Here is a 22570-nt window from a genome sequence, read left to right on the forward strand (position 1 = left end):
GATCGACATCGGGTTTGATGTCACGTGGAGTCGTGCGTGCTGCAAGCGAACGCGTAGCACGTCTTCTTTAAACGCACAACTCGCGAATGTTTTTGCAGTGGAAGCAGCGAAATCTCCCGTGCATCACGCCATAGACGTTGTTTCTTCGGGTGCAACTTGCAGCGCCATGGATTCGATTCACGAACCCGAGAACCGGCCTTGGATCGGCGAGGTGATGTCACCGGTAGACTTCAAGAGAAAGTGGACGGACGCTTTGAAAAACGAGCAACAAGCCGACGATCAGAAAATGCGAGAAGCTCTCATGAAAATTATGAACGTGCCAGATGCGGTGTTAAAAACTATAGAGGCTGACTGCAGGTGAGAACACTACGCAGCGTCATTCCCCTGAGGACTTTTGGAATGGTATTCTGGGCTATAATCGCGCGTTTGACTCGCGAATTCTGGCGCGTTTAAGTGAACGGCAGTGTGCCTTTAGAAAGAATGCCGATCTCTGCAACCGATAAGGGAGCACGGCGCAGCGTCGTGTGGTTGTAGGGGGGAGGGGAGTGAAAAGGACGGCCGTTTTTCAAGATGAGTGCGCGTACACTAATGAGTGCCAAGACGTAGTGCCTGACTCCCCATTATAAAACCGGTGGGTGCCCGGTTGCACTGGGAGTCGAACCCAGTACCTCTTGCATTGGAGCCGGAAGCTCTATCACCTCACCACTGCTGCGACGCCGTTACCGACGCAGCGTTCACTGCATTCTATTGCGGTTTACAAGCGTTCGAAAAGTTCAGTACATTTGAAACCGGCATAAACCGGTTTCAGTATGTTACTTCGCCAACTAGCTCGGAGCCAGACTCTAGTTCAGTACCTTTCATAGGCGCGCGCAATAGAGCTTCTGTGGCCTTGTGCATGAATGTGTTGGCCGTCTCAGGATCTTTTCCTCTGAGAACGATCCCTCATCTGAGAAGGGATTGAGTCTAGGTTCCGCAGTTGAGCGTAGAAGTTTCACGCCGCACTACTTATCATTCCTGTTGAGCATGAATATGTGACACCCAACTACGTCATGCCATAAAGCAAAGTCGTTTCGCGACGGTAAAAGCTGATGGTAGGCAAAGTCACATGGTAATTTCAAGAGGACACAGTAGAGAGCTGGAGAAATGTCACAAATAAGTGTCATTAAGCGTGGCCCAAGTGGGGATGCTGAGGGGGCAGGATTCTGACTGGTGTTGTAGAAGTCCCAGAGGGCTCTTTAAATTGCATACATACACTCTCCCCAAACACCATGTTTCACATCCTAAGAACTTGGCACGAGTAAATCGAGCTGTCATTTTCATCTGACAGGCTGTGAGGGAAGCAAGAATTTGTGCTAGTAGTAATTGTAGATAACATGCTTTTATTTGTTGCTTTAGCAGTGCCTCCAGGACACCAGAGGGACAACACCAAGGTCTCCATGTGTTGGGGATGTATAAGCTCACAAACAGCCAATCTTGTATATGAACGGCCCCTGGCATACTCAGGCATAAGTGGTGTCCATCCAATACTTGCTATACAATGACAGTGGCAAGCATGGTCATTTGTTGATGAAACACGTCTTTTATACATGTGTGATCAAACATTTCAGCATTATGACTGGTGCTTGCATCAGTTCTAGAATAAACACCATCATATGTGTTGTGCGTACAATGGCCCTGAATGCAGCAATAACACCTAGCAATAACATGTGTCCGAGCTTTAAAAATGAAAGCGGTTCACAATAAAAGGAAAGTCGAGAACACATGCCAATACATTTGCTTTCATGATATTTAAAGAAATTGGCACATTACTGTAGAGGCCATGCTCTTTGCTTGTGTAGTTGATCACTGTGCCACCACATCTGGTGCCACAAACCCACTGCTCATGTAATCTCCTCCATTACAAATGCTAAAAAGGCAATCAAATCAGTTGCACAAGGACACAAAACACGCTACGTCCCAAATTTAATGCAGGGGCTGCTGAAAACTCTGTGTCTGATCAGGTGAGATGCAAGTATTTAAAACCTTATAATAAATTACTTTATGCAGATCACTTAAATAGGTGTGGTAATAGCCCAAGGTACTTATGCTACCGGCTCAGTCGGTTTGTACACAATCGTCAAGGCTGTTTCAGAGTCCCTTAAGGAAAAAAAAAGTTCAGCAGCATGTTGCCTCATATGTAACGCTGGAAGGCAAAAGCCTGCTCCACACTCGATAATGCATTATGTTTTAGAATCGAGGACCAGACTTTTTGCGAGATGTAGTGAGCCGCAGTATGAGAGACGCCAATTAAGTTACCTTTATGTTTTAAGTCAATTGAATTGTTCCTTCCCACTCCCCTGAAGATTTCTGCACCTTGCATGGTGTTGCACTACCTATGGGATTGGCCCACCTTTGACAATGCGACGATGTCATGTGGTGACATCGTCATATGGCGTCACTAATTGTGGTGACCTGTGACATCATAATGTCAAATCAGGCCAATCCATCTCTCCACACCGCTCGCTTGGAGGTCACGTAGGTTTGTACCACTTCATTCGCCTGTTGTGTTTCATTGAAGGTCACCACACAACGAGGTGTTTAAGGCTTTTAACTTAGAAGTGTGACTGGTTGTGCGATCAAAGCTATAAAAGGTCTTTCACCGCAACAGCCTGAGGTTTTAACGATTAGGCCGAGATTTCATAGGTACTTCTTTCATGTCAAAGCAGCTCTTTGGGAAATTGGTCTGTGCACTGGATAGCCAGTTGCATGCTAAGTGCTTTGCTTTGCATTGATTCTCACAGTCTTTAAGAACTGCATAACTTTGTGGTAATTACATTCCCTGTGTCAGTTATAGGCTGAGAATTTCGTTTTCTTTTCCAGCCCATCTACTCTGTGTTGTGGAGAAGAAAGCATGGATACAGCAAAGCTCCCTAACCATGATGATCTTGTTACCTTGAGGCAAGTCCACATGTTCCTTCAGTTCCATATACTTAAAAACCTGTGCAATTGTGATAGCTGTGCAAGTGCAGTTGTACATGTAGATTGACACGTTTGGATAAATAACAAAGAATGGCCACTCCTTCTTCAGTGGTGAAGTCGGCTCATGCGCTCTTTGTCTGCAGGCTGCAAAGACAGGACCTTGAGAAGCGAAAATCTGACGAAGCGTATCGCATGAAGATGTTCCATCACTTTCGCAAGATTTGCTTCCTTTCAAAAGTGGTGAGCACGTGAATCCTAATTGCATCTGCTTTTCTAGAGCCACACCACATAACTAAAGTATTTCAGCATATACATGAGATTAATTATGTAAATTATAAACTACTTTCTTGCGCACATGCCTATGCTTTAGAAGTTACATAATTTTATATGGCACAACTCTGGGTACCGAGAGGGAAGTATTGTAGTAATAAGAAAATCCAGAAAGCTCAGGTGGTCTTTTTGCGATCAGAGCATTACTTTTGTACTCTGTAGTTCTTGTTACTATGAACAAAACTCTAATCATATGAAGGCAAGTCAGAAATAAATAGTATTTATACGTTCACACTATGTTGCATTTATGAAACCAGAAAATAATTATGAATTTATCGGTGCCCTTGCGCATAGCTACAGTACCACCATGACCTTTGAAACTGCAGGCTTGTCCTACTTTTCACTTGTGTAAGTCAGTGTCAAAATGCAAATGAAGCGTAACCTAAGAATGCACCGTATCGTATTGTACACTCTGTCATTAAGTAGCTGTCACCCTGTGGTTCTGAGCATGAGGTCAATGGTGCGATTGCTGGCTGTGGCGGCCTCATTCTCGTGGAGTCAAGGTGCACTGGGGGCGCATATTGTAGAAGCTTGTGTGGTTGAAATTAACTTGGAGCTCTCCTCTACAGCGTCAACTGTCACAGGCCCTTTAAAGGGACACTAAAGGCAAATATTAAGTCGACGTTGATTGTTGAAATAGTGGTCCAGAAACCTCGTAGTGCTACTTTTATGCCAAGGAAGTGCTTATTTTGATATAAAATCACGTTTTAGTGGTCCGCATCGCGTTAGCGCACTTCAAATCACCCGCCTGAAATCAGACTTTCATACGTCGCTGCTGCCGTGCCCAACATTGCCCGCCTTTACTGCGTGGCCGCCGACACTAGTAGCAGCAGAGCGAAAGTAGCGGGACCCACAGCAGCAACAAGGGCCATCGAAGCCATCGAAGCTTGCAGCAATCGCCGCAATGGATGTGGACAGAGACCTTGACAACGAGACATTGGCTCGCGACGCTGGGCTCCAATTCAGCGACTTGAGCCCCGATGAACGCGGTATGCTGCTGAGGGCTCGTTGTACTGGCGTCATTGCATGTGGCATTTTGTCCAACTTTCTGTCAGAGCGACTTTCACGATCGCGCAAAACACACGCGGCAGTACGTGATCCCGAAACTACCACTGAGACACGTCCGCGTGAGCGAAGCAGGGCGCTGAGCGAAGCGCAGTTCGGCGAAAACGGAACCTTTGAACCACGCGCGCCGTTCCCCATGGCAACGCCACAGAGGTTCTTTTTTCCATTAATCAAACGGAAACGAACAAACGGCATTTTATTACATCTTTTGATGCACGGAAGGTTCTTTTTTTATTGCCGCTAGTTTGATTACTAGTGATTTATTGTAGGCAGACTCTCATACGTCATCGGGATCACTTCAAAAATGTCCCACTTGTGGCACTCATCATGTGATACATTTAGCTTAATTTCTCGGTAAGTAGGGCACTGCTGTTGATAATATTGCCGTTTTAGAAGTTGTCATACATTGAGCTATCACTCTGACATAAATTGTTATTTGCCTTTAGTGTCCCTTTAATGCTTTGGAGTGGTAGAATTATCAGTCGTACTTGTTCACTAATTAGCACGTGTGGTGTGCGAGTTCTGTTTGCTTTTGTAAGATTGTACAACTAAACGTTGACTGCCTGTGTGCCACTTTCTTTTTTTTTTCTGTTCCGAAGAACTGTACAAAACGGGGAGGTCTGGTGAAATTCCAAAAAGAAGACCGTGCTCCTAGCAACGAGGTGGTACTGATAGTACAGGTCTTCAAGCCCATCAAAATGCCTGTAGGAATGAGGAAAGTGCGCTTGGGTGCTCAGAACTTTTCTTTCAAGGCAAGTGTTTTCGTTATGTGCGCCTGTTCGAATTAAAGAGGATTTGCATTTATTTTGGTCCGTGAGTGAAAATCGTGCAGTATTGTATGTAGGCCACCAGCATTGCTTAGTGCGAACGCCAGAATTCCGGCAGAAAAAGAAAAGCGGGATTTGTGTGCTCAGGAGGCGTGATGATTTTATCAAGCAGGAAATCTTTTCGTTCAACTTTGTAATAGGCATATTTTCTGAAGAAAAGCTGCCTTGAGGCTGATCGCCATTATTTGTAAACAATACCATGGCGGCGCCTATAGTAAAATACTGGTAGTGCAGAGTGTCTGTGCATATGTTCTCACTCATCCAACATTTTGTTTGCGTGATTACCTGTTTGATGGCATGCAACTTCTGCAGCTCCCAGTATGTTAGTTATTTGATCTATCTCCTTTTCTAAAAAAAATTTAGCTGCACAAAGATTGTTTACCTGCATAGCTACTTATAAAATAATGCAAAAACCTATCACCACCTGTTTATTCAAAGTTCGTAGTGCACCGTATGGTTTTCTTAAAACTCAGCACTGGGAGGTACATGAAAACCATCTTTGCAGATAAGTTATGTATCCAGGGGGACACAAAATGAGACAATACTTTTTTCTGTCAGCTGCCCAATAATGTTAAATAATGAAATTTTTAGTGACTGCAGCAAGCGGGCATGTTTGTATTGAAAAGCTGGAGGCAGTTGCATTTCTGCACAGTTCCACTTGGAAGAACTCTTCTAGCATGTCTGTGCTCCGAGTTTATCCCACTGTAAAGTTTAATTGCACTTTGCATGATTACACGTGCAAGGTGGTGAGGATTGGCACAATGTTCCTCTCTAATGTGACAACCAGTCGTTCCTTGCTTTCACGAGCCAATAGTAAAGGGTAACCGTTATCATCTTTGCCTATGCCTTCGACCCATTAAACGCCGCATGCAACTGGCGCGGCACATCAGGGAGGAGCTTTGCGTCAATCTTCACTCTCTTGTATGTGTAATCATTCGAACCGCAATGAAATTTTGCAGCCAGATAACTCGAAGCACAGACATGCTAGAATAATCCTTCCAAGTGGAACTGTGCAGAAATGTGACTGCCTCCAACTTTTCAATACAAACATGGCCGTTTACTGCAGTCACTAGAAAGTTGATTATTCAACCTTAGTTAATTGGATGGCTGACAGCGATAATTATCGTTTCACTATGTGTCACCCAGGATACATAACTTATCTGCAAAGGTGGTTTTCACGTACCTCCCATTGCTGAATTTTAAGAAAACCATAAAGCTTAATTTTGGACACCCAGTATGTACCCCAGAACACATTTTGAAACAAGCTTGCTGCATTCTTTGTAAGAATTCCCGAGTTTCATTATATGATATTCAGCAGTGGATGTATATAGTCAAACTGCACCACGTAGTGCTTTCACAACTGCTTGGGCCAGCTGTTGGTAGTGTTAATACTATAGCTGAACTGTAGCAGTGTCAGAGAACGAAGTATAGCAAGTAACAAAGTCAGTGTAGAAGTGCGATCAGCTGGGCTAGATAAGCTTACTTCTATAGTTCATATTTAGCACAGCAAGGATGTGTGGGAGCAGAATTTAGAATGGAAATATTTGCACCAGAACTTTGATATACCGAGCCAGCAAAACATATTTCTTTAGTTGTTTTTATAGACACAGGTGTACAAGGCAAGGAGCGGGGCAGATGGGCAACAACACAGATTTTATTCATGCTTCACTACACTTTTATTGCAATCAGCAAATATATTTTCCTTACCTGATGACGTGAACACCATTTTCTACATTGTTGTTTCTTAATGGGCAGATTAATGCTACATGTTTCTAGTGTGCCTTGGTATAGTACGCCACCACAAGGCGTTGTAACCAATTCCAGTACACGTGTAGCACATGCCTAGGCTGTACATGATAAGTTCAGTATCATGTTACCTAAGCCTTTACATGATCATGGTCACTCTTGTATTCTTTCTTTTCTTTTTCAGATTCAAGTTGAGCTGGCAATGCTCAGTTCCCAGTCATTGCGCAGCTTGCGTGAAAAAATTACTTGCATATCAGATGCTGCTATCGTTGGAGACTTCAGTGAAAACCCAGACAGAACATCAGACCAACGAGCTATTGTAAGACTATAGTTGACTTTGCCTACTACTGCTCTCTTGCCAAATAGGCACTTACTCCATGTTGCATTGTCTGTACACATATGCTGGTTTCCATATGGTAGGAATGGAGCAGAAAACACATTTAGCCAGGCTTACATTCATCTTTCGTGCCTTATACCTGTCCTCACCATTCTTTTATCTAGAAACATCGCATCTGTCCTCATGACATCACTGCATCGATGTCTCACAGTGTGTACTTGCATTAAATACTATTTGTACTTCAGCTTATCTTGCGAACTGTTCAGTGCATAAACATAAACAATACATGAGAAGACATGTTTCATAGATTACAGTAGAGACAACTGTGTATATTGCATTTAGTTTTATATAAGCATTCTACTCGCCACTTCATGAAAGCAGCACTTTGCATAAATTCAAATATTCACATTGAATCAGTATAGTAACCTGTTTTTATTTTGACAAGTGAGCCCAAGCATGCCATTACTGCCGACATTTTTCTTGTGGCACATCAATGTGGTGAACAGTTCAGAGCATTGTGCAAATAGACTGGCCAGGTATACATGGCTTTTCCAGCTCAACGGCTGTCAACAAGAGTAGCAACGTACGGTTGTTGGTATTGCGTAACTTCGATACTGGTTCTAGTGCTAAAAAGGGGCATAGAAGAAGAACCAGGTGGATACATAACATAGACGGTGCTGTGTGTGTGTGTGTCTCTCTGGTTCTCACAATTTGCTGCTGCTAGGCACGAAGTCACCACATACGTGATGTCATGGCCTCTGAGACTCAATCACACGATTGTGGAGGCCATGGTGATTCCATCAGGGCAGGCTTGGCGATCAAATGCCACAGTAGCCCCTATATAATATCAATGGCCCGTGGCCGTTGGGCACTGCAGTTCTGTACCATCGATAAGTGAAACATGATATCTAGAGCTGCAAATATTTGAGTCAAGGCCCTCAGGTAGCTCATTTTGCCTGTACATACTTTTGAAGTTTATGCAACCCAAAGCTTGGTTTAGTATGCACTTACAGTCGAAGACCATTCGTAACAATACTCAAGTGCCATGAAAATTTCATTGTTATAACCGATAATTGCTATAAACGGGTTGCATGAAAAAAAGCAAGATAGAGGGATGGCAGGCTCTTGTGAAAAAGCTATAATATCGGATGGGATATGCCAACAGACATCAGTGATAAGGATGACGAAGCTGCCAATTTTTCAGACATACTTGAAAATTCTAGTGCTTTCACAGTACCACCACAAGCCCCATAGAGCCAATGTATGACGTCTAAAGTTTCAGATGCTGAAACTCTTCTAAGTCTCAACCTTTTACTCAAATTGTATGTCCGAAAGTGCATTAACAGAAGCCACCTCCGCTCCTGCGCCATAGTGCATTGCAAGAGTCAGCTTTGCCGCAATGCCACATTGCTATGCGGTGAAGCATATTGTGAATCTGAAGGGGCGCTGAAAAAAAAAAAGGACATTGGGGTTGTAGGTGGGGCTTCAGCAGCTTGAATTTCTCGTTTTCTTATTTCTTTTCAAGGTTATGACGTTCCGTTACCGTTCAGCACGGACACCCAGCAGCCAGAATTCATTGTTATAACTGATAATGCAGCAGACAGGCATCACTGTAAGCAGGTTATTTCACCATAGAAAACATACAAAATTTGACGGTGCAGCAGCTTCTCATTGTTCTAACTGGTATATTGTTAAAACCAGTATCGTTATAAGTGGTTCTTATAATAATCTTTCCTCTTCTTTATCATGCTGGCTTTAATGTGATGTAGTAAACATGCTTAAATGCTGTAATGCTTGTGTGTGTCTACTTGCTCTTGTCTGTGCACATCACTGCCCTTAAACATTCCTTACCAAGAAGGGCCGAAGCTCAGTGCTTGTTAAGCATTTCTTCTTTGACTCTCCTGCAGGAGCTGTACAAGTCGGGCTTTTTTTACATAGGAAACACATTCTACAACGACATGAGCGACCCATCATGCAGAGACTACAGCGAGTAAGTGTGCAATTTTTGTTAGTAAGACAGCTGGGGTTCTTTTTGGTTAGGTGGTTGACATTGGCAGAAGAAAAGGTCTCAGGGCTATAGCTTCCACTTCTGAAAGCAGCAGTGCATGTTACAGCTGTAGGTTTCACTAGTGATTATTTCATTATGTTCGTAGGCACGTGCACTGTGCGGGCTAGGGGGCCATGGCCCCCCTAATAAGATGAAGGGGGAGTAGGAGGGGAGGTGTCTGATGTTGCTGCATGGACGTCTTGTGGTCGTGTAGAAACTATTCAACATGTCACCGCTGTTTCTTAAAGGCTGGCATCTTTCCTCCTTAGTGCACCATGTTGTTACGATATCATAGACTGCACACAGAAGAATAAACCTTGGGACTCTAGGTTTTGTCCTTCAAAAGTGGTGTGAGTGTATACTCCATTTCATACGTCAGATGCAACACTGTGGAAGCTATGCGAGAAGTTCGGTCGGCAAAATGTGCAAGTCCGCGCGACTTGCACTTGGAGTTCGTCGTTGTAAACATGGCCTCCGCGATTGGCCCCGGCTGTGCGCTACCATAACTAATCGCGGAGGCCCCAATACGAAAATAATGAAACACTAAGCGATCCAGAACGACCTATTTACAAGCACACAAATAACAGGGTTTGTTCATTCCTAAGGCACGCAGCATTTTCGTTTATTACTCAGTCTAAAAACAAAAAAAATGTTGCAGTGGCTTAGCTCGGCTATGCTAGGATAATGTAGCGTTAGCAAAGGTTCAGCTGATTATTCTTAGCTTTCCTGATTGTCTAGGATTAGCTTGATTATCATGCTTACTGCTGCTCCAATAACACACACACGGTATACGTATTATGTGGCACATGTATATTTATTTTGCCTGGCAACTACTTCGGGATCCGATGAGTTAAGCTTCTCCGCTCTTCTGCGTCGTTGAGCAGCATTTGCACTCTCCTTCTCCATGGCTATACCACACTGGCAAACGCCAGTCAGAGGCGCTATCAAGCGGCTCCAGCGCAGTGTCAGACGGCGACTGCACAGTGAAGGCGAATAGCTGCGCGCGCGCCGACGCCAATATGTCTGCCATGGCTACAACGTCACTCCTCTGGAAAGCGCAGACCGGCGGCGGCGACTGCACAACGAAGGTGAATAGCTGTGTGTGCGTCGGCGCCAATACGTCTGCCATGGCTATGACGTCACTCCTTTGGAAAGCGCAGACCGGCGGCGGCGGAGTGCGCAGGAGGTGCCGGCTCCGGTGCGTGACATCACTGATCCTTGCACATGCGCAGCACGGCTCTTGAGGAAGCACACGAAACTGGCTCGATCGGCTAGGCCAGTGTAGCTAATGCTACAAAAAAAAAGTGACATTACGGGTGGTAAAATCATTGAACTATTTCTTGGTGCAAATGCATCTACTGCAAGAAGTCTTGCTAGCTTCCATAGCGTTGCACCTGATGCATGAAACGGAGTATAGACATTCTAGCAATGAACAGCAGATGGGAAAATGCAAGGACACCAACACTTCAGTGCATGGAAGTCAAGATTCTGTAAAGTGACTGAAGACCCAGTGCCACATCTTGTCCTATCCCTTTATCAAAGTTCCCCAGAAGACGAAACAAATTCGTTCTCTAAAAGTTCACACGAACATGCACTGTCAACCATTGGACGTATAATGAATGCATGTAACGAAGCAAATATCAAGACCTATATTGACAATACCAGCAGGCACTGAATACACGCTTACAACAAATATCTGATTATGAAAGTAATATTATGTTTGAATGACTTAATTATAACAAGTTTAGACTACATTACCTTGCTGGTTACACTGGCAGATGGTGCAATAATCACTGCAAAATAGCCTTACATTGAATCTTCTCTCTAAAAAATATACCCATTTAAAAGACACAAGCGGTGATAAAAGGCAGCTTACAGGAAAAAAATGAAGCACACTTGATTGTAAGCCTATGAGGGCTTTGGTGTCATGTGCTGTTTACTGAACTGACACGAAAGCATATTGCTTCTCTGCTGCAACTTTTCCTGTTGCTTGAAATAGCTCTTTGCTTCTGTCAATAGATAGCAATATCTTTCTTAAAGGGACCGACAACCAATTTTCATGGTACCTATTTTCTTCAGCGCAATGGAAAGCTCACCGGTCAGAGTGCCTAATCACGGAATGGTAACGTGGAAAACGCCGCGAAACATTTGTAATCAGAATTTTTCAATCTGTGGCGAATATGAAGTCATTACACACACGAGATAACATATGCTGAAAAACTCGTGCATGAGTGGTTCGTGTTCGAGCGCGGTGAGTTACTGCGCATGCGTCCTTTTACCTCGTAAGCAGCACAGAATTGAGTGGGGCTGGATAATAATATACATACTCTAACTTTGAAGTTTAATTATGGCACTCATGATAGCATCAGACTACGTTCAGCAAAGTGATAGGCTTCATATTCTAGCTTCAAGGCTCTTCCGCTAGGCTGTGTGACCTACTGGTTTTTGTTACTTTTACTCACAATTTAAAAATATAAATCCTACTCGCAACGCGAAAAGGATGCTGGAATTGGTCACTATATTTTATGGTCTTTTCATTTATACCAAGATCTAATCCCACGTTCTGGCCAGTTGTCGGTCCCTTTAACAGTTTTTCAAAGCAAATTTTCTCTAACCGTTTACCTTAAGAACTAGTTTTGGAAAAACATTACCATATTACCTTTTCTTTCAGAACTTTTTAGATGCATCGTATGACATAAACTCAAGAAATGCATTAAAAACAAGAGCTTTTTTTTTTTCTTGGAGAATGTAGAGGAAAGAAGTTGTGTACTGGAAGAAAGTTATGTACAGGGAACGGTAGCTTCACTACATTGCTTAATTAGTATTTTTCGTGATATATTTTATATTAATATATTACGAGTTGTGGAAAATTACAGTATAGTATGTAGACTCCTCTGTGCATGAAAAAGAGAACTTCAGTTGGGTACAACTTAAAAAAAATTGCAGTGGCTTAGCTTGGCTATGCCAGGATGTATGTAGCGTTAGCAAAGGTTCAGCTGATTATTCTGAGCTTTCCAGATTGTCTAGGATTAGCTTGATTGTCATGCTTACTGCTGCTCCAATGACACACACACGGTATGCGTATTATGTGGCACATGCTTATTTATTTTTGCTCAACGTCAGGTTGCTTCTCTATTGCCACAAAGACGGCTCGGTGGTCAGTGAAGTAACACGCTGCCATCGCTCAGCATCCTGGCGACGCCGCTTTGCTAGACGTTCCTCCCTTTCCTCCAGTGTCTCCGCAGCACATTTAGCCTCCTTCTGGTCATTCTTCGTACTCTGAACCGCTAATTACCAGGCAACTACTTCAAGATGCGATGAGATAAGCTTCTCGGCTCTTCTGCGCCGTCGAGCAGCATTTGCGCTCTTCTTCTCCATGGCGTTACCCACCTGCAAACGCCAGTCAGAGGCGCTATCAAGCGGCTCCAGCGCGGTGTCAGACGGCGACTGCACAGCGAAGGCGAATAGCTGCGCGCGCGCTGGCGCCACTCTGTCTACGACGTCACTCCTCTCGAATGCGGCGAGTCGCGCGCGGCGGTGTCTGAAAGCGCATGAGATGCCAGCTCCGGTGACCCACCTGTGTGACATCACTGATCCTCGCGCATGCGCAGCACGGCTCATGACCCTCCACGCGAAATCAGCTCCAGCTAGGCAAGTGTAGCTAACGCTACAAAATCAGTAGAGACCCCGCTGAGATGACCGAAGTGTGGCAGCCAATCACCTCCACACTAAAGAAGACCCCCCCCCCCCCTCATGCAATTGGCAATGTTCTCCAAAGGTGGGGTCATCGGCCATCTGGTTCATGCTGTCAGTCTGGAGTGCGCGCCCATTGGTGCAGGCTTGTGTGCATCCGTCATTGAGGAGTGAATGCCGTGGACTTCTCAAGTTGTACCTGAATGTGGATGCATGGACTTGCTCAGATCGTCTTTGGTAGAATGAATGGGAACCTTTTTCTGTGAATGTGCTGAGCTCATCCGCCGGAGGTAAAATACTAAAACCCTTTTCCTTTCTTCTTCAGAGTGATAATAAAATGGGCTAAGGACCCCAGACGAGAAATAGGCCCCTTTAATGTCGCGGACATGGAAGACACCAAACTTTCAGACCTGGAGCTGCGTCTGGGATACCCCTACGTCTACGTCCACCAGGGATACTGTGAACACCTGGTGGTCTTCTCCGACATGAGGTTGGTACTAGACTTCGGCGATTCCGTTTACTTCACCAGTAAAATGGCTCTTCCAAGTTTTTTTTCCATTCATGAAGTGAAAACCAGCATTACTTCTTAAGGGAACACTAAAATCAATCATTAAATCAGTTTAGACACACAGCCCAAGACTGGAATTGCCTTCTTTTCGACATCGCTCTTATCACTGACTTTTCTCGTTTAAAAGTTGCCTTTGAAGACCATCTTTAAATTCATGCCTCATCACCTTACCAGCCATTTTTCCGCGTGCCCATGCCTCATTTGATATCCTGTTGGGACCTTTGAGCTATTATGAACAATGACCGAGCCATACAACATACTGCTAAATTATTCTTTGAGAACTTCGATTTCATAATTAGGTGTAAGAGAAAACGAAGGTCTAAGTTCTGTTTTTGAATGCTGCGCTGAAACCCCAGCGCATAAGTGTTAGTGTGGTGTCATAAATTTGTCTTTTTCATTTCCCCCAAATTTTGGTTACATTGGCTTAATAAAATTTTCTAAAATGTCTTTGGCCCTCTTAGAAGACAGTGTAATTTATTCTTAGGGATTAAAAGTTATGTAGACCCTAAGAAACGCTCTCGAAAATCTATATGAAATGAGAAACAACACAAACTACAGGACAGAGACGGACTAAGCACTTTGTCCTATTGTATGCGCTGTTTCTCGTTTTCTATGGACATGTACCAACCGGCCCAAATAAGCACTCTAGTGAAAAAATCTAAGTTGTCGTAAAGAGTTGGTGCTGGAAAGTGCATTTGGTGCATTTTTTTAGCATGTTTTCAGGCTTATTATCGAGGGTCTTGTGGCAAGAATGGTGTTTTGGTGAGTTTTGTGGAAGGGCTATTAATACAAGCGGAATAGTTTTTTTTTTCTCTTTAGTGTCCCTTTAATGTGACCGGTCCAGAATACAGTCCACAGGCTTTCTTAAGAAATGCTTGTAACTGCTTTTGTAGCCACAAGCATAAGTGGTGACTGCAGGCCTGTAGCCAGGAATTTTTTTCTGGGGGCGGGGGGACTTGCTGAAAACCATGACTATTTGAGAAAAAACACCTATTTTCATTATTTATTTTTGGTAAAATCACCTACTTCGCGAAAATTTCGGGGGGGGGGTGGGGTGGGGGGCGAGCCCTTAGCCCCCCCCCCCCCCCGGCTACGGGCCTGGGTGACTGTGAATGCAGTGACAAAAAAAGAAAAAGAAAGCTTGTGCATTGCAGCCTAGGCATCAGGCACGTAGCCAGAATTTTTTTTTTTTTTGGGGTGGGGGTGGGCAGGTTCAGCCATGCTTTATGTTACTACGTGCATTTGTATGTGTGTGTATATGTACACACGCAAAATTGGAAAATTTTAGAGGTTTTGAACCCCGCACCCTTTCGGCTACGCCAGTGCTAGGCATGCATGCTAGAATCAAGTGGTGCTGTCCAAGTCCACCTGTTGAGACAGTGTGATGCAGCAAGACAGTTCTAGGTGCATCGTGGCACTAATAAAACAGACTATGGCATGGTGTTTAGATGTTATGTCCCTATTGTACTTGACTAATTTTAACTCGTAGTGTACAATTAAACCTCGAGCCCTCAAGACTCTAGTACTGTCAGTGTCCGTATACATGTGAAAGTCGTACATGCATGCTCTGCACCCGTTCTCTTGACAGGATGCTTCATCCGCACGACAGCCAATGCATATCGGACTACCCCATAGCATTGAAAACCTTCCCGTGTGGCAAGAGGGTGTTCTGCATGCTCTGCCACCAGAATACAGCCAAGTAAGCATTTGCGGGTCGCATCATTTTTAAGGCAAAAACCTTAGATGCCTCATCAGACGCGAAAATTGACTATTGGCAGCATCAACACAAGTGCTGCAAAAAAGTCATGATGTCACATGATGCCGTCATCACTTGACATTTGTCACTCGGTCAAAGGTGGTCTGATATGGAGGTAGTGCAAAACCAGGTTAGGAGCAGAAAACTTTTGGAGGGTGGGGGAGTATCAATGCATAAAAAGAAGATGGCTTTTGTTTTTGTGTCATCTTAGGTGAGTGCATAGGGAACCCAGTGAGTTTTTAAAGTAAACCAGTGGGATTACAACGATAAACAGACAAGCTGATTTCCAGTAGACGTGGTCGGCGGACACCGACATGTGGCATTTTTCTACCACCGTAACCTGAATTGGCACAAGATAAAAATGTCCGGGCTGAATGATTTCTGACAACTCCCATTTCTGCCCCTAATCTTGGAATATAAATGGGACTCCCCCGCATTACAAGATAATTGCATTACCTCAAATTTTGCATAGGTGTAGATAAGGTGTACTTTGGGCTTGTGCGAGTACCAATTTTTTTGGTTCAAAGAGAACAGTATTTCCTATTGAAGAATTTTGAGGCGAATTCAAATAGTAGCTGGAATTGGATAGTAGTATTGTGCAAGTTGTATGTGGCAAAATATGTTGCATTTTAAAAGTTGCCATACTTAGCCTATATAACACACTTTTAAACTGAAAAGTTAATCAGGGTGCAGGTAATATATGCATACTTAGCCTTGAAGTGTGGCTTCGCTGCAGTGCAGATTTCCCTTGAAGAGTCAGTTTCACAGCATAGCGGCTGTCCGCTGCAGTGAAACCACTTTTTCAGCAGGTTACCTGTGGTAGTCTGCATTCGTTTCGAATACTTCGAAAATCTTAAATTCACGTCATAGCGGATTCGGATACTATAACATTCGTGCGGGCCTAGTGTGTAAATATTTGAAAATTTCCAGAGATTGAAGTGAATTGGGTGGGGGTCACTACACCAGAAAAAGAAACACATACTGGTGCAAAACTACAATAAGCTTCATCCCCAAGTGCACAGCACAAGACAAAAGAGCAGTTTTGCAGCAGGCTGTATGTCGCTCGGGGAGGCAGGCTTTACCATTTACAAGGGCAGAAGCTTGGACAAAGTGGTTGTGGTTCACAATGGTGTAAAGCACAGCACATGAATACGCTGTTATACTATCAACATTACGGGCATTTGCACGCAAGCAAGAAGTATGTTCATTTGTTTCTAATGCTAGACACCAGGATGTGAACATTTTTTTTACAGGTTGTAAAAAATGGGAATATTCCAAAAACTATTTGATGTGCAATTAGATGTGCTTCTGGCACTGTCTATCCCTTAAGCGACAAAGGTGCTTTTTAAGATATGGAACTTGATGTGCCACTTGCACAGTTGCAGCATAGCAGGATCCATTCCTGATGTTTAACTGAAATGATGTGATTTAACTTAAAAAGCTCAGCGACGATTGTTTTTAATCTCTCAAGCTTTGCATTCTCAAGAATTTTGCTTCTCAGCTTATAAACAATTAGTATTTTGTGCATGCTGTGGCCACTGCCATTTACCAGCACACGGAGTACAGGTGCAAACTTTATTTTTCTAGGTGGGTGACATACGAGAACGAGCGCGTCCTCTGCGACCCATACTTTTTCTGCGACGCCTGTTTTCGGTCGTACAACTACACTGCCAACCATAAGAAGATTGGCAAATTTCGTGCGGCCCCTTTCCTGGACTGGAATACAGTGATCTGATGTGTACTAGTCTTTTTTTTCTTTTTCTTGAATGTGGAACTATGTGTCGCACTGTAGGAATATGTGCTCCAATAATAAATCGTGTATAACCAGTGTGCTCGTTTTTCTTAGCAAAGCAAACGAATAAATTAATCACTTCAATGTGTAGGTCTACACAAACTTAATTCAGCTCTAGAATTCAAATGGTATGCCCAATTTCCTAGCCTTTTGGTCACTGTTACACAGTTTCTTTAAGTCAATTAAGTCCAAGGGTTTTATGTGTCAAAACCACAATTTGATTGCGAGGCAATAGGGGTGAGGAATTCCAACGTAATTCTCACTGCTGAGTGACTGTGTCGATAGCAACCATGGTTTCGTCTGCAACGGTTGAGGCAAACAATAGTTTACTTTTGAGGTGGCACCCGTTGGCTGCATGATCCTTATCACAAATTCACTAATGCATGATCCTCGTCAACGATCATGTCCATGGCAACCACACGATTTTGTTCAGTGCTTGCAGCGAGTAGCGGGGCTTGAAACAGGAAAACTGGACGATTCTGGAGTCTAATCTGGTTGCTTCTAGGTTGTTGCTAGGCCTCAGTTAGGTTAGTCACGACACAGATGTCCAAACTCCAGAACCGAGAGTTCGCACCTCTCATAGAACGACCCTTTCTTTCTCTCTTGATCTATTATTTTTCTATTTTTTTGTCCTTTATTCCCATTATTTTTCTATATTTTTCTCTTTTTCTTTCCCTTTCTTAGTGAACCAGTGGCGAGTACAGTAAAACCTCGTTAATTCGAACTCTGTTATTTCAAAATCCCGCTTAATTCGAAGAGTTTCTGCGGTCCCGTATTTCGCAATGTAAATCTGAGTGGATAATTTGAAGCGGCGGTCATCGCCAGCCCGGTTAATTCAAAAACTTTGGGTGCCATGTGCCAATTCCCGATCCCGATTTCGCCGCAAATCCACGGAAGCGATGGCCCTTAGGACCACAGGGCAATGCAATGTAGCGATATTAATGAGTGACAGTTGAAGCAACCCAGCCTCGTTGCTGCTAGCGCAAAAAAGAAAGAAAAAAGAAAGAAACACGGTCTCGTGGTCAGCTAAAACGTGCGCCTGCGGAAAAGACGTGCTTCACTGCAGCACAGCGGTGACACGCGGGCAGCATGTCGCATGCTTCTTGCAACGTCGGCGCGTCACGATTTACCCATTCTTTTTGGGAAAAGAAAAGATAATAAAGTACGGTCTGCCGGAATTCATGATGTATGCGAACCTCCGATTGGCGGTTGCTCCGGCAATTTGCGCACTTGCACTGCTGGCGGAGTTCTTGCCTGTAACGCCTACTTCGAAAACTCAGTTCGAAAACTTAGTGATCATGTTTTCCAGCCAGAACACATTGCGGATTCCGTCAAACTGGCCATTATCACATTCTTTATTTTACCAGAAAGAATGGGCGAATGGTCGCATCATGACGCGCTGAGGCTACGAGCAGGTGACATGGTGCCTGTGTGTCACCACTGTGCTGCAGTGAAGCACGCCTTCTTTTCCGCAGGCACGCATTTCAGCTGACAAGACTTTTTTTTTTTTTTTTCGCTGACAGCAGCGAGGCCTGCCGTTTTCCCGGGTTTGCGGCAAAAATGGGACCGGGTATTGCTAGAAAACAACCCTTGGAGCCGCAATCTAAAAGGCCAAACGACCACCTCCGATTACTTTCAGTAATTTAAAGTTCCTTGTATCCCGCTTTTTGTATGTTCTGTTAATTCGAAAGTTTTTCACAGTCCCAGTGACTTTGAATTAACGAGGTTTTACTGTAGTGGGATTTGCTCAATTTCTGTGGCACATACCCTTGATTATAACCATTTCTGGGGCTAATTGTTGCCTCCATTTTTAGTGGACCATTTGTGAGCAGTGGGATTTACCCAATGCCTGTGGCACATACCTGTTTCATGATAGTTGTCTGATAGGACGCACAAATCATGGCTAGTTTAACACTTCACTGTTAAAAACTTGAGAGGATGCTTGAGCTTTGCCTTCAAGAGTAGAACGTGATAGCGTAATCGGACCCTGTTCCCATTGCCTTCTCAATCGCTTGCCTGATTTGGCTTCCCGATGGACACCCAAGCCTGGCCACAAAGAAAGGAACATCTGTGCACCTGTAAATCGGCTCTTTCAAACCATTCTAGAATGCCTATTGCAAGTACAGTTGCGAAGTGCGCACTACAACATAATTATTCCTTTTGCGAGTTGGTGAGGTACCCACTACATGTCCGTAGGGCGTGTTCAGCTGCGCAGCTGCACACGTTGACCGATTGTGAATTACGACTGTGTGCTTTGCAATTTGTGGGCCTTTAAACTAACCACTCGTAGCTGAATTCACATGTTGTGATTCTATGCTTCTGCCACGCAATATTATGCGTTAATGATACTCCTCGCACTGCACAAGTTCTGGGTCCGATTCCTGCTTGAACCAAAGATTTTTATTATTTCTTTGTTTGGATCTATCCCAAATTTTCGCTCACAACCAATGACACAGATGCCGGAATTTCTGCGAAATGAACACTTAGAGAATAAATTTATTAAAATAAAGCAGTAGATGGCCCCGCTGGCTACTGGGTGCCTCTTTGTCCCACAACAATAATAGGCATCTGGCAGCCTTTTCTTTCTTGAAAACCCTCCGCTCATTTTTAATGCTATATCACGCTGATGGTGCACACATTGTTCGTGATCTCCAAGTACAGGGCATGCGACGATAATGCAAAATTTAAAAATGTAGTTTTCTTTTTTTCGACTCTGCAACGCACATGCAGTATCACAAACACGGCAGAAGCTGTAGTGAATGAAGAGATCCCATTGACCCAATGTGTTTGCTCCCACTGGCAATATAGTAGCTATACATGGATACACAAGCTGTGTCTGGCGAGGCTGATGATGGAAAAATAAGCGGTAATGAAAAGTACTACGTCTCAAGTGACAAGGATCTAGCACTGCAGCCGCACTGCGGAGGAAGTCACGAGGCCTCCGCCACTGCAAGTGCTAATCTGTCGCCAAATGAAGAGTATTGTAGCTACTGCACTGCTTTTGCTTAAAGTAAAAATGGGAATGCAGTCGCTTTTGCCACAATGGATAACGAGAACCAGCAGCGCTATCTATAGCATGGCCAGGCTTGGCTTGCCGCGTGCGGCGAGATTAGCGTAGCTCCAGCGATGCCCCTTTCAATACAAATAGTGCTCGAAGAGTCAGCTTTGTTCCCGAGAGCTGGAGCACACACTTCAGCGTACAGTGGGTGCAGATTTGCCATATTTTGAATAAATGTAGCAGGGCGTGCACTTCGGCACAGTCTAGAGCAAATGGCACAGCCATTTCAACTGCTTGTTCACATTACATGTTTCATTTCCTCCCCCATGATTCCATGAAGAACACATGAGCGGGGTTCTTCAGCTTATGTCAACGTGGACAATGAACACCAGTCGAACAAGAGATTGTGTACACAGGAGACACCTGGCAGTGCCCAAAACATATTTAAAGAGCTTTTATTCCTTTTTCTTCTTTTTGTACACAGCATCGAAGATAAACTGCAGCACCTTGGAAACAACTAAAACAGTCTGGTAAAATAAAAAAAAAAAGCATATTTGCACTGGAAAGGTGCCATGCTGCAACAAGTGGGCGGATGACATTTTGACGGCTTCAATTCGCTCTGAATGGTGTGAAGAATCTGCTGATCGGCTGTAACTCCACTCTGTCAATACTTATGAGGTGTGCAATGAAGAAAGAAAGAACAAAAACTAACAAAAAAAAAAAAAGGAAACAATGATGATCCCTCCAGCTGCCAGCCAATACCCCCTGGGTGTGAACAGGCATGTAAGTCTGCTTGTTTAAGTGAACGACACTGCAAAACAACGGGCAGGCAGGCAGGCAGGCATCCCGAGGTGGAAATATTCTCAGTGCCAAAACCTGTAACAAGACAGAAAAACAAGGGGGCAGAGCAAAGAGCATTACATGTGGCTATAGGTGTACAGAAAGCTCTGAACAGGCTATTCAAACAACTGTACATAATTATGAATTTTACGTGGATTGAGTCAAAATCTTGCCATGCAATTGCTCCCTGACAAAGAATTTAAATAGGAGGAAAGCTAGAGCAAACTGCACTGCACAATCTTAACAATCCAACATGAATGCACATTATTAAAAATGGTTCCACAGTAACTTCTGCTGCCTCAAGCACATACGAAAACCATATTCACATCTTAGAGAGCAACATAATACATGCAACATAAGAGGCGGTGCCAACAACGCAATGTCAAATTGCATGAGCAACTTACTGTGCAATGTGGCTGTTTTTCTCTGTACTTACTTCCCACTAAAAAACGTTAAATAAAAGACACTTGGCGAGGTGTTGCCAGCAAGCTGCGCAACTCATGACACCATCTTCATATTACGGCAATATACCAACATGTGTTTAAGCTAATGCTTCTTATTGTTAAGGTATGTTTCTAGACTGCTGCTTCAATTGGTGAAAACAAACATTCAAGCAATATCACTTAAGCAAGCAATATTTAGCAATACTTAATCGAGAGCCTTGGACATGATTAGGTTCTGCAATCTTACTGCCTGTGTAATGAGCGTGTACCAAGTGTACCAAGCGAAATGAATTTATTACGAGCAACAATATTTGCATGCAGGATAGCTTACAAACAACTTCGGAAAGGGCACACATTAGTCAACTGCACGTATAGTTTCCCTAAGCTTTGCGACGAGGACTGTAGTCGAAGAAGGGGCAGCCCACTGTCCGAAGATAGTGATTTCTTGTTTCCCACATAACAGAACAACAAAATCACTAGTCTTCCAGACAGGAAGTGCCGCAGAAGACGTGGCCGGACCTTCGACGAGGCGATGGCAAAAAAAAAAAAAACTTGTAAAGGAGGCGGCTCCTTCCAAATCCAGCAGATAGAAAGCACGACAATAGCTAATGCACATACATTCACACATGTGGAACAAAACAACAGCAATGTTTTTTTGTAAAAGAAGAAAGCGTCATTTGAGAGGCATGCTCCTCACCTTTTATACCAACAACACCAGCCCAATTTTTTTTCCCGGTTCCTGCCACAGGTCTTTTTTATCTTCCTGCATAGACAAGAAATTAAAAAATATATATATATTAGTGTACATATACTTCAGTAATTATAGCTATGAGGCAAAGTGTCACTTCACAAATATGCAGCGGCACAATCTCTACGCGCAGGTAGAATACTTTTGTGGCTGAAAAACAGTGTATGAAAATGGACACACACGACGAGGTGGCACAACAAGGTGCCGACTGTTCACTGAACTTTACTGGCATATGCACCAATGTGTGCAACTGACTAGATTAATCTGACCCTGAAGGAACGGACGAAATTTCTCTAATTAAACAGTAGGCAGAAACGCGCATAACTCATCTGGCAGCATTTGCCCCAATGGCAACATGACCCCGAACCAAACAGGAACCCAAATTTTATGGTTCAAAAGTTAACACAAAATGGCATTGGAGC

At 43.8% G+C, this 22570-nt stretch overlaps 1 protein-coding gene and 1 long non-coding RNA gene across 2 annotated transcripts; one reads left to right on the plus strand and one right to left on the minus strand.

Annotated features, from left to right (window-relative positions):
• The first annotated feature begins 20 nt into the window (after positions 1-20).
• LOC119387844 (snRNA-activating protein complex subunit 3) lies at positions 21-17151 on the plus strand. Its single transcript, XM_037655377.2, has 9 exons — positions 21-357; positions 2860-2937; positions 3102-3198; positions 4953-5105; positions 7111-7245; positions 9171-9253; positions 13329-13493; positions 15160-15270; positions 16915-17151. Exons 1-9 carry the CDS (start codon positions 167-169, stop codon positions 17060-17062), a joined length of 1161 nt encoding a protein of 386 aa, XP_037511305.1. The 5' UTR covers positions 21-166; the 3' UTR covers positions 17063-17151.
• Positions 17152-20556: 3405 nt separating this feature from the next.
• On the minus strand, positions 20557-22166 carry LOC125757719 (uncharacterized). Its single transcript, XR_007415464.1, has 2 exons — positions 22098-22166; positions 20557-20993 (listed from the first exon to the last, which is right to left on the minus strand). It is a non-coding gene; the product is annotated as an uncharacterized LOC125757719 (long non-coding RNA).
• Between the last annotated feature and the right edge of the window lie 404 nt (positions 22167-22570).

Source organism: Rhipicephalus sanguineus, chromosome 3, assembly GCF_013339695.2.
Source record: "Rhipicephalus sanguineus isolate Rsan-2018 chromosome 3, BIME_Rsan_1.4, whole genome shotgun sequence".
In the NCBI taxonomy this organism is placed as follows: Eukaryota; Metazoa; Arthropoda; class Arachnida; order Ixodida; family Ixodidae; genus Rhipicephalus; species Rhipicephalus sanguineus.

Excerpts from the sequence above, each read along its gene's own strand:
- LOC119387844 (XM_037655377.2), top strand. The coding sequence starts at position 167 with ATGGATTCGATTCACGAACCCGAGAACCGGCCTTGGATCGGCGAGGTG. Across the intron at positions 358-2,859 it reads ACTATAGAGGCTGACTGCAG|CCCATCTACTCTGTGTTGTG; the intron begins GTGAGAACACTA and ends TTTCTTTTCCAG. Across the intron at positions 5,106-7,110 it reads CTCAGAACTTTTCTTTCAAG|ATTCAAGTTGAGCTGGCAAT; the intron begins GCAAGTGTTTTC and ends TTTCTTTTTCAG.